Genomic DNA, 11,886 nt, shown 5'->3' with positions numbered 1-11,886 from the left:
CTCGCTCGGTGTCTGTATTTTGCCCTGATAGCCGATCAATGAAACGGTTTTGTAAAGTTTGGTTTGCACGCATGCTGCTCGGAAAAGAAAACGGGTGCAAAATAGTTGCCCGCGAATTGCTCCGAAAGTGCATTTTTTTCGTGCGGTGTAAATCAATGAAACACAGTGCACCTGTTTTGAGTGCCCGACTGCACGAAAAGTGCACGAATCGAGCAAAACACTCAACGAGTGTTCTCAATGAAAAACGACATGTGTTTCATTGATTTGCACCGCATAAAAAAAAGCTCTTTCGGGGCAATTCGCGGGCAACTATTTTAAACCCGTTTTCTTTTCCGAGCAGCAAGCGTGCAAACCAAACTTTACAAAACCGTTTCATTGATCGACTGTCAGGGCGAAACACTGGCACCGAGCGAGTGGAATCAATGACACGACACAAGTATGTGAAAATCGGTTCAGCTGTCTCGAAAGTGAGAGCATATCTTTGTTACATAAATACAAACAGACATTTGCTCAGTCGAGTTGAATCGAATGGTATATTACATTCGGTTCTACGACATCGAATTGCAACTCATTGGTCAGTATTTGATTGCATTATGGGAAACCAAGCGTTTTTTAGTTCCATGTACCGAACTCCAATAGTAGTCATTTATTCCTTACTGGATAGGAGGGTGTTTTCCGGGCGGTTCGTTGAGCCTGTCCCAACCTCCTGTCATGTCGAGGAACAACTGTGGGGGTTTCTCTGCTATCTGTCACCCAAAGGGAGGGGGGGGGGGGGGGTGCGAGGGTCCCTGGTCCCTCCAGAAATCAAAAACATATGATTATTTAAAATGTCTCAGACATGTGTTACAGAAATAACAAGATAGTAAACGTAATGAAATGTAATACAATATCAGTTCCAGTGGAAAAGTTTAAAGTCCATATTAAAAACAGCCGTAAAACGCACACCGAGAATTAGGTACATAAGTAATCTTCAGTAACATTATGTTTAAATCTTTGGGCCCCTTCCCAAATGAAATCCTGGGTACGGACCTGTTCGACAGGTACCTACGATATCGCACCATTGTTCAAACGCATTCTCTCATTTTAGGCTGTGAACCATTTCGCAGTTAATTTTAACTTTTGGTTAAAATCTGACACTCGAGCGGTTAATTTCATGTTGTCAAAAATAACCCTGATCGATAGCATGGTTATTTTTGACAAATCGATGGTTATTTTTCGACACTGAAAAAAATCTATTATCAATTATTTAGTTGAAATTAAACCCAAATAACTTATCGTCCGTCAAATTTTGAAAAGGACCGCAGTTTTAGTTAATTTTAACTACTCGACACAAAATAACCACTCAAGTGTCAGATTTCAACCAAAAGTTAAAATAAACCGCGAGAAGGCTCACAGCCTTACTACTTTCGGGAAAGGGGTTAGAAAGATAAAGCCGGCCATCAATAAACACCCGGGGAGGCTTCAACATTAGACTATATGCAAGTATTCAATAAATTTATAAACAAAAATTAACTCAACACGTCATATATGTATACATTAAAAATTCTAAATTAGTTCTTCCTGTGTCCTATCTGCGTATTTTGCGAAAACTCTAGTGATATGTGAAATTGCGCTGTAGTAGTTAGGAGTAGCGAAAGCTCACTAATAAGATGAAACTCATCGTTTGTATCTACAAACTTCCCAAGTAACCCCAACGCATTATATACCTACATTAATTCCACCTCATGTAAATTTAGTGCAACTCTCTAAAAATGCCATAAAACATTAAGAACTTGTATAATGTAAATGCATAGTGGAAATGGGCACTTATACGACTAATGAAAGATTATATGTGTATAACATGTTAATTGCATTCATAATGCTGAAATACAGTATATAATTCTTCTTTATCGATTTAATCATTGCATCCCCAATAACAAACAAACCTTTTATATACACTGCGAATGCACGCTAGGGATTTGTAACTTAAGATGTTATGAAACATCAGCAATTCATTGAAAAACTTGGAAAATAATTTGGAATTCGTGAAATAAAATATGTTATGCGAATATAAAAAAAAATTAACGGCACATATTTTTCTTTCCATTACACATGTGAAGGATTTTTTGGGATCGAATATTTAACTTTGTATCTATTTTTTTAGTATATGCTCATTTTCTGGAATTGATCCTTGGGTCACGGTAACATGCATTGGAAGTCAGGTAGCCTATACACTCTTCTCTGTAAATAAATCTGTACATATTCTGCTATTTGCGCTATGTAAGTGAATGTCGGTAATACATTTTACTTCTGCGTTACCGACAACTATTATATTTGTAAACAAAGTAAAGTTTAGACTAGCTTTCAGTTGAAAATTTTTCTACTTTTTTCAGTCCTAATGCATTGATTTAATGTAGCAATTCAATTTCTATGCACTATTATCGATAATGTTTGATTGCAATAAAATATAGCATTAAAAGTCAATATATAATTTTACAAAAAGCTTCATTATATTTTGAATGCAAATTTAATGCACGCTGCTTTAAAGCATGTTGAATTAATGTGCTTCTACATTAACGATGTTATACTGAGTTGTAAAAGTGCAATGATATAATACATGTGGTTACTTGGGTTATTCACCTATACAGATCATCCTTTACACCAAATTGTGATTGTATTGATGATTCTCTCTCTTCCCGAATTTTCAAAAGTGAGTATAGAGTTTGGAATCACCAAACTGAGTTATGCTTACACGTTTATCTTACAGAGCCTAGCTTCGGTTGTGTTTTTTCTGGTATTCAAAACGAGCACGCGTGCGCCAATGCACGAAATCAAAAACCGAACCTTAGAGTTGAGTACATGATACACGGTTAAATTTCATGTCTCGAGCTTAACTCAACTGGCTGATGAACCGTACATGCTGTGCAGCATACGAGACCATGTGTTTAGAGTAGAATTGAAATTACTTCGAACATCGGTCGTCCATAGTAGTTCTAGTGAAATGGAATACAAGCGAGGCAGTATCCTAAGAATCGGATGCAATGTATTGATGTACAAACACATCAAATCAGAATTCACAAATTCACGTCTCTCAGTGGATGTTACATGACGTGAGCTCACTTGTTGGCTAGTTAAGCCGGAACTAAAATACCTGATATTAAATTACATCTAATTAAGCTCGCAGCACCATTGCATTCACTATTCCTGTTCGTAAGAATGTACTAGTTGAGTAAAATATTTCGTGTTTGGTGTTGGTGCAAATAATATCTTATGTTGTCTTCTAAGATAAGTCTTATCAGTATTTTCGTTATAAGACAGGCAAAAAGTTCATTTAAAGCCTTAGTAATTTACATGCTCGTTCATGAGCCATGCCTGGGTCAATGCTATTAAACAGATGATGACGAACACAATGACGGTTATGATTGAGCAAGTATCACGTATCTGAACGCGCGTGGTAATGGAAGGGAGTCTACTAGAATTACCCGTAACCGGCTGACTGTGCCTCACAACACACAGTGTTGAATAGGCTCCAGTCGAAGCAGGTTTTGCATTCTACTAACAGCTTTATCTTTGCAATTCGTTTCTGATTGTATCTATACTGCATTGTGCGCGTTTCAATCAGTCTGACAGACAACAATTAGTGCAAAAAAAAATATGGGAAAATTACAGATTGCAGATGTGGATAATGAGCACAGAAAATTTCCGGATTTAAAACGAGAGGATGTACAAAAGATTCGTGAATGGATGGAAAAGCAACCCCATCTCCCAAAAATTAGTGGTAAATATCTCACACTTAAACTATCTGCATGTGTTCTTTCTAGAAGTATTGTTGATAAATAGACGTTGTTCAAGTTGTTTCAACTGGGTTGGTGTATTATTGAGCTTGCAGTATCCGTTGTAGACTCACGACAAGTTGCACATTGCGAATTTCTATGTTTCCTGATTGTTTCAACTAATTACTTGATTTTTATCAATTACTGGGAAAAAGAATTTTATTCGTGAATAATATTTTTCCATTTATCAAATGTCTATTTCAAACTTCAATGTACGATTCAACAAAAAAGAAATTTCATTTGGAAAACATCAACTATTTTGCCAATTGAATGTACATAGCTGTTTTGAGATTTATTTCCTGCAATGACCAAAAAAGCTGTACATGTTAAAGTTTGATGAAGTCACGCTTTTTCTTCAAAGTTCGAATATCATTTTGAAAGGGACTGACTCCTGCACAATTCTGTGCTCGTACGTCAAGAGTAATAAAAAGACATTTTTCTCTTTCATATAGCGTTAAAATTAGGATTGGTCTTCTAAAAATTCATCTGCAGTAATGTGATTGCAGATCGGTAGTTTGAAGGCCTAAAAACATTCGTTAAATAGGTTTAATACCCTATGAAGTAACAAAACGACTGTCTTTGTTACTTCCCTACAATAAACTTCAAGATTTATTCACCTTTACGCTGGAATTATTCACGATGATAAGCAGGAAATATGCATTACGTCTAGCATAAGTTCGCTAATAGCTTATTGCGTGATATTTTACTGGTTTTTAATTATCTCGCTAACTTGTTGTTCTAAGGCAAGGTTGTTGTGTTCGTAGGTACATATATTCGTTTTGCTTGAAACAAATAAATGACTGGAAGTGCCTAGTTATTAGTTGTAAAAAGGTAATTCCACCGGATAATTGATTTCCGATATGATGTGATCAGAATTGTAATAACGTTTTGAAAGACCTGTTTAAACTGAAAACAATTTATCAGGACTATTATGAGTAGTGCAGTGAAGGTATATTAAGAATAATAAATTACAGTAGCAGGTATCGTTGCCCTCGTGTGTTACGTATAGTCATTTGAATGTACCTACTGTATGTATGTTCACAAATTTGTTGATACTGACAGATTTTCACATACGCGCTCACCCTTCCACTCTGGCAACATCGATCCGATTGAAAACAAAATTTATCACAGATAGAACAAAATGTAGAATAATTGAGATAAACTGTAAGCGAAGTGAAAGATCAATTTTGATTGAGTATCTGATTATACTAATAAGCTTCTTGAGCTGTTAGAATGTTTGCCCGTTTCAGTATATTTTGAACAGATGGTATTGCTCCATTTTCCAGAGATTCTTCAAAGCAAAGTACCAAATTTTGTTAATTATAAAATCAATTTCAACGTTAAACTGCAAGAGAAAATTAGCCTGCCCGGTTCATAAATTCTTGGCTATTGGAATCAAACTTATTTTTATCCCTAATTAATGTATATTCTTCTCATTCATAATACACTTCATTTTTGCCAGTAGCTAGAATTATTAAAACATTCTCATAAAAATATCATGAAATAGGTTATTTTTAGCCATTTTCGTTCTCATCGTTTACAAGTCGACATATGAACGTCTGAATGCAAAAGTTGAATAAGTGGAACTTAGTTTGGAAAACCCGGTTCAGTATTTTTGAATAAAAAATTGAATGCAAAAACCGGAATTTTAAAATGCAAAAAAATGTTTTCATTGAAAGAATCGGATAAAATCACTTTGAATTTAAAAACCGGGAACAAATGTTTTTATCTGGTTCTTTCAACAAAAATGTTTTAAAGTGACAATGCATATTGAGAAATTCAAGTCCGGTTTGTGTGGGCAAAATATTTATCCAGTGTTTGCATCCGAAAATATTTAACTGGGTTTTTCAAACTAAGTTCCACTTGTCCGATTTTTTAATTCAGTCGCATGCATTATTTGATTTCTGTTTCTGTCCGGTAGTAGTTTCTGTCAATGGGTTTTACGGTGTAAGCTGAATGTGATCTCTGTTAGATTTAAATGTACAATATTCAAATAGCAAAACATGCTGGAAAATATGAATAAATCCTTGACTTGATAGGATTTCTTGTGCAGAATTTGTCCGGTCTAATCTAGAACAAATAGTGATACGTTTCGATATTTCCAACATGGTGATCTGCTTATTATGTTGTTTCTTAGTAAACTTGTAAGTATCATTGTTTGAACCCAATTTTTATAGATTACTAATGTGCTTCTCTTTCCGTAGATTTGGAAATAATACTCTTTCTGCATTCAAATTACCACCGTATTGAGCCAACAAAAAATACGATCGATGCATTTTACACGTGTCGCACTCACGTTCCAGAATTTTTCTCTGATCGGGACATGCTCTCTAATGAGTTAAAGACTCTGATGAATTTGATGTAAGATTAAACAAAAATAAACGTATTCCGCAAGGAATTGATAATAAAAAAAATTATTTTAGAGTTATAGTTCCTTTAACAATTCCAACTCAGGACAAGTATGATGTGATATACGGTAAAGTAATCAATAGTGACACAACACAATTTTCGTTTGAGTCTGCTTTGAAATAGTAAGCATAATGCATCAAAGGTTATTTGATTGATTATTGACGTTTAAATTTTCAGCCTAACGATGATCGCAGATGTAGTTCAAAGAGAAAGTGGTGCAGTACATGGATATACTTTTGTACTGGACATGGAGGGTGTAACAATGGGTCATGTTACAAAGTTGTCGATTGGAACTGTTAAAAAATTCCTACACTTTTTGCAAGAGGCCATGCCGGTGCGCTTAAAAGGGATCCACATGACAAATGTTGTTCCTTTCATTGATAAGATTCTTTTGTTAATAAAACCTTTTATGAAAAAAGAACTGCTAGCCATACTGCATTTACACAGCACGGCAGAAACTTTGTATCCTTTTGTACATCAGGAATGTCTTATCAACGAATTGGGTGGTAAAGCAGGTCAGCTGATGGAGCTGCGAGGTAGCTTACTCATGATCATATAGAAAAAAACTTGTTATACATATCAGTTAATACTTTCAGAAAAATTTAATCTGCATATGACTGAAAATCGAGATTTTTTGTTGGAAGAAGAGAAAAAGAAGGCAGTGGAAGACAAACGGCCTGGTAAACCGAAAGATTCCGGAACTATTTTTGGAATGGAAGGAAACTTCAAAAAATTGGATATTGATTAGAGGGAATTTATAGCATGTTTTTAATAAGAACACAAAACACAGGGATTTACTGTTTTTGGTAGCACATATTGTGATCGAAATCAATTGTCAAATGAGCAGGTGTTCATTGATGGAAGCAGGTTGTATTGGCAACATAAATCAATGTTTAAATATACATCATAGCAATTTAACAAAATGGTTTGTTTATAATATCTATATTGTAGAGGTACATAAGTTATCGTTAACATGATGTCCGAAAATAATTGACTAGATCAGAATCGAAGTGCAAAGGACAGATTCTTTTTGTTTACGTTTTCTTTCGATTATTACGGAGCAATCCTTCTCTATACCTGGGTAGATGTAAATAACGAACAAAGAACAGGCTGTCCATAAAAGACGTAACGCTTTTTTGACGATTTTTGACTCCCCATCTCCCCTTTGTCACAAATAGTCACAGAAGCAAAGATCATCAAATTTGTTTGTCAGTGCATAACTTAAGTTAAACCGTTTGAAGGCATCTTTTTCTTTTTTACTCAGGCAAAATTTATTAATTTCGCTAATTTACTCGCTCCTCCGTGCACTTTTGCTGATCACAACAGAAATGATTTCCTGCATCATTCGTTTCCGAATTTACAAGAAGAAGCTTTTACATCAACAAATACACGTTTTCCTATAAAATGTAAACGTTTATTGTGGAGATTTTTTCAGGAAATAGGGCAAAGCAGTAATATAATTAGGTATTTCAAAAATGCGCTATTGAAAATATTGGACGTCACATTCCAAAAACCTCCCCCCCTTCCCCCTGTCACAAAAGGTCACGTTTTATGAAACAGCCCCCCCCCCCTTGCGGCGTGACGTCTTTTATGGACAGCCCCAACAAAATAATAACAAATTTTACCATCATACCTTGTCTTGATGTTTCTGTACTGTCATAGCGATACTCGATATTTTCTTGACGTTTCATCGAAGGAAACAAGAAATCGTAGAATATCCGTTTAGTATCAAAGTTAGTTATTATTTTTTATTTTGTTATTATTATTTTTTATTTTTGAGTTTTTTTCAATTTCATTAGGTTCAATTGATCCAGTAGTATCCTAAAATAAGATACTGTTGAATAAACTGCATCGGAATCAGATAAGATAAATGCTTATGATATTATTCTTTTCTGAATGCTAGAATATCAAATAACTGAAATTCACCATTTATAAATGTTTTGTTCTTGTTTTGATATTACAATGACAGAATTTTATATTTCGTTGCTATTTTCCCATGCAGACTTTATTATGATTTTTGATATTTTAACTCTTACTTAAAAAAAAATAACGTTAAATTCTACCATTAAGATGTTTGGTTTTAATTATACAATTTTCCATTGGTTTGCAAATCACGTCTTCCCGGGTAAATATTTGCCGAGAATAATAACTAGAACTATCATCTTTTAATTTGCGAAACTAAACTTTATTCAATGACATAATATTAACAAGATATCCAGCTCTCACATTTCCCGAACAAATCATTAGTAACATTTAAGGTGAGTCCGCATCGAATCTCGTACATAGAAGTAGGGGAGATAATTGTCAAATTCGTGCGCGCCAAAATAGCAGCTTTGCGCACCCATACAATTGACATGACATGTTGAATGTGATACTGTGCGATTGTCCCGCTGAACTAAAGATTGATTTCACTCCAAGCTGACAGGGTATGCTCTAATTTGATTATGCAAAAATACAGGAATATTCCGAATTAATTGTGAGAGAAAGTAAACAAAGAGAAACTGTTATTTGCATTTAGGACATAATCGAATATTCATCATCATTTCTCGATAATCAAGAAACTAGGTTCAATTGCAGCTTGTATAAAGCAAAATATAAACATCTAAACAAGAGCATCAGATGTTTTGTATGTTTTATTGAAAAAAGCCATTTCTATATTTTCATTCTATGATTCATGCACGTCTGTGTACAAAATAAAAATTAAAAATAATTCGTATATTTTCGAAAGTATTTGAAATTTTCCGTTTTAGTTGTCGGATAATATATCTATCGAATAAAACAATTAATATTGTTATAACTATTTTGGATAAGCAACTTTTTTATAACTATTTTGGATAAGCAACTTTTTTCTAAAATAAACCCTTACTTCAGAGTTTCTGTGAAAACCTTATCTTTATTATTTACAGTTGCACCACAGTTCAAAGTAATCCCTATTGACTGTAATACACTTTTTCAATCGTTTCTTTCAGTCTTCAAAAATTTTGAAACTTTTCTACAGTCTCAAAACGTTTTTCTTTCTTGACCCTTATTGTCATGCTGAAAGAAGCAGTTCTTTTACAATCCTTCACATGTTCAAATCTATAAATTGAACTCCAGGAGAATCCCGACCAGGCGCGTACACAGGGGGGGGGGGGTTTAGGGGTTCAAACCACCCCCTGCCCCCCCCGAAACAAAAAATTATAACTCATGGGAAACATTGTGATATAAATTGTACATGTGTTGATTTATCACCATGTTCTAAAACCACCCCCCCCCCCCCCGGAAAATTTTCTCTGGCTACGCGCCTGATCCAGACATCTAAAAAAGTTGATTATGGTTCCGCCATGGTCTTCACGAATAAAAGTGTTGATTTTTTCAAAATTTTCGTCCATTGTTGAAGTTTAGGGGCACCCACAACGAGGTTGGTTTTCAGAGAGATGTCAATCTCTCTATTTTTAAAACGTGTAAAACAGTCGTAAATTCGATGCACTATCAATATAAAGTGTTTTCAGTATCTCAGGTTGTCCCCGGATGTTTTCTCAAACAATGTTTCGGCTCAATTTCACTGCTGTACTCTTACGAAGATCGTGCTAATAGTACTCGCAGCAATAGGGACAATATGGACTTTGTTCCATTCTTGCTTTCCAGACATGTGGTTTCTAGCATTGACATATGTTATCTGTCATTATCCTAACCTGAATATGCTACTGCGTCAGATTAGGTTGTTTCGCTTTCTTTGATTAAACTATGTGATCAGATCCTCGCTATTTTAGACATATCCCAATTCCTGTTTAATTCTTGCAGAATTCAACTTTTCGATCTCACCAAGTTGTACACGCAGAGAAATAGAGCTTGTATAAAAAAAACAGTCAGTAGATTATTAAATTGATTGTATTAAATTTAGTATTGTATTAAATTTCTTATTATAAACGAATTTAAATCAATTTCATATATTCTCCACGTAAATTGTTCCCCATTGTTTTAATAACCATTGTTGCGCTTTTTCAAAGTCTGAAAAAAAGCAAAGAACTGGAACCCAGAGTATGGTGAACGGATAATGAGTACAGAGCAGTTTTCGAAACTTTCGAAGTTTCATAATATTGAACAATGAAACTTCGAAAGTTTCGAAAAATGCATTGTGAAACTGCTTATAATTTTGTTGAAAATACAATAGACAGTAGCGTCTACAATTAGTGAGCCAATAAAACAATTCCAGTTTTTTCAGCCTTGTTTTACTACTAACCTTTATTTTTCTTGCAGAATTGGAGATCGTGCTGTTTTTGCATTCAAATTACTTCAAAATGGAAGCTTCGAAACAAACAATTGAGAACTACTACACTTGCAGAACTCACGTTCCGATGTTTTTTGCAAACCGTGATGTTGTCAGTGAGGGGACGAAAAAAGCTATGAATACCATGTAATATTATTCGACACTTTTATTGCACTTTCCAGTAGATAGGATTTTCTAGTATTTCTGCTCTAATTGATGCCTGTTTCTATTGCAGATTTGGCTTAACCCTACCGAAACAAACTCATGATGGATGTGTTTTGATCTATGGTAGCTTGAAAGATTTTGATCCAACTAATTTCGATATGGCTGAAATTTTCAAGCTGTCAGACCTTTTTCTATAAAAAAGAACATTATATCTAATATATATTTTCCTGACAGCATCATTTTCGTGACCGATTTGCATTTCTTGGAGAATGGATCTTCCGCTGGATATAGAATCATTATTGATATGAAAGGAGTACTTTTCGGACACGTAGCAAGATTGGGAGTTTTGCCGATCAAACATTTCCTGTATTATTTACAAGATGCGATGCCGATACGTTTGAAGGGACTACATTTCACAAATATCGTACCTTTCATGGATACTATACTTGCTCTATTGAAACCGTTCATGAAGAAGGAATTGCTTGATGTTCTTTTTCTACATACTTCTAACGAACAAATGCATCAATATATTGGGAAAGATTGTCTACCGAAGGATTGTGGCGGAGAATGTGATAGCCGTGATATTTTAACAGGTATGATTTGCTAGCTTTGCTTAGAATTTGTATTTTCAATGTTAATTATAGATCGCTCTTACAAACACCTTATCGAAGTCAGGGATTATTTTCTGGATGAGGAGAAAACTCGTCGGGTAGATGAAGCAAAGCGTCCAGGCAAACCAAAAACAACTCGAGAGATATTTGGAGTTGAAGGTAATTTTCGCAAACTTGATATTGACTAGTCGGATTGACATTCAGAATGTAAACTGACATATTTCCGTGTAAAATCAATCGACTTTTGAACTTCTGGAAGCATTTGATAAATTTAAGTTCGACATGTTTTGTTGACTAGATCACGTCATCTAGTCAGTTATATATGGGATTTACACGACTATATTTATTAAAACCATGAACCAAAATAAAAGTAGTGATAGTTGTTGTCTTGAATAGGTCAACCAGTTCTGCATACTCTCTGTTCGATTATCCGAAAGCCCACTAATTATTCTCAAAACGGTCCTGAGGTGTCCATATTATATTCAGAAAATGTTACACAATAACCATTTTCAATCTACTAGTTTCATTTATCATGTAACCATGTTGTTAGAAATAGGAAACTTTCACAATAGAAATAATCCGATGTGTACTGTTATGCCGGAGCAATAATCGAGCAAAAAAAGTTGAGAAATGTAATCTA

General features: G+C 34.6%; 1 protein-coding gene across 1 annotated transcript; it reads left to right on the top strand.

Moving 5' to 3' along the window:
• The first annotated feature begins 3,215 nt into the window (after positions 1 to 3,215).
• LOC131433978 (uncharacterized) lies at positions 3,216 to 11,654 on the top strand. The gene is made up of 10 exons (XM_058600600.1): positions 3,216 to 3,757; positions 6,017 to 6,173; positions 6,236 to 6,343; positions 6,399 to 6,757; positions 6,818 to 6,966; positions 10,375 to 10,393; positions 10,461 to 10,617; positions 10,706 to 10,813; positions 10,870 to 11,228; positions 11,280 to 11,654. Exons 1-10 carry the CDS (start codon positions 3,634 to 3,636, stop codon positions 11,432 to 11,434), a joined length of 1,695 nt encoding a protein of 564 aa, XP_058456583.1. The 5' UTR covers positions 3,216 to 3,633; the 3' UTR covers positions 11,435 to 11,654.
• The last annotated feature ends 232 nt before the right edge of the window (positions 11,655 to 11,886 follow it).

This window comes from Malaya genurostris, chromosome 3 (assembly GCF_030247185.1).
Source record: "Malaya genurostris strain Urasoe2022 chromosome 3, Malgen_1.1, whole genome shotgun sequence".
NCBI classification, from domain to species: Eukaryota; Metazoa; Arthropoda; class Insecta; order Diptera; family Culicidae; genus Malaya; species Malaya genurostris.
This window is presented reverse-complemented; position numbering and strand designations above follow the sequence as displayed.

Bases quoted from the DNA above. Each gene is read 5' to 3' on its own strand.
- LOC131433978 (XM_058600600.1), top strand. From the start codon at position 3,634: ATGGGAAAATTACAGATTGCAGATGTGGATAATGAGCACAGAAAATTT. The intron at 6,174-6,235 runs GTAAGATTAAAC...AAATTATTTTAG, and splicing joins AAGACTCTGATGAATTTGAT to AGTTATAGTTCCTTTAACAA. The intron at 10,618-10,705 runs GTAATATTATTC...TTTCTATTGCAG, and splicing joins AAAAAAGCTATGAATACCAT to ATTTGGCTTAACCCTACCGA.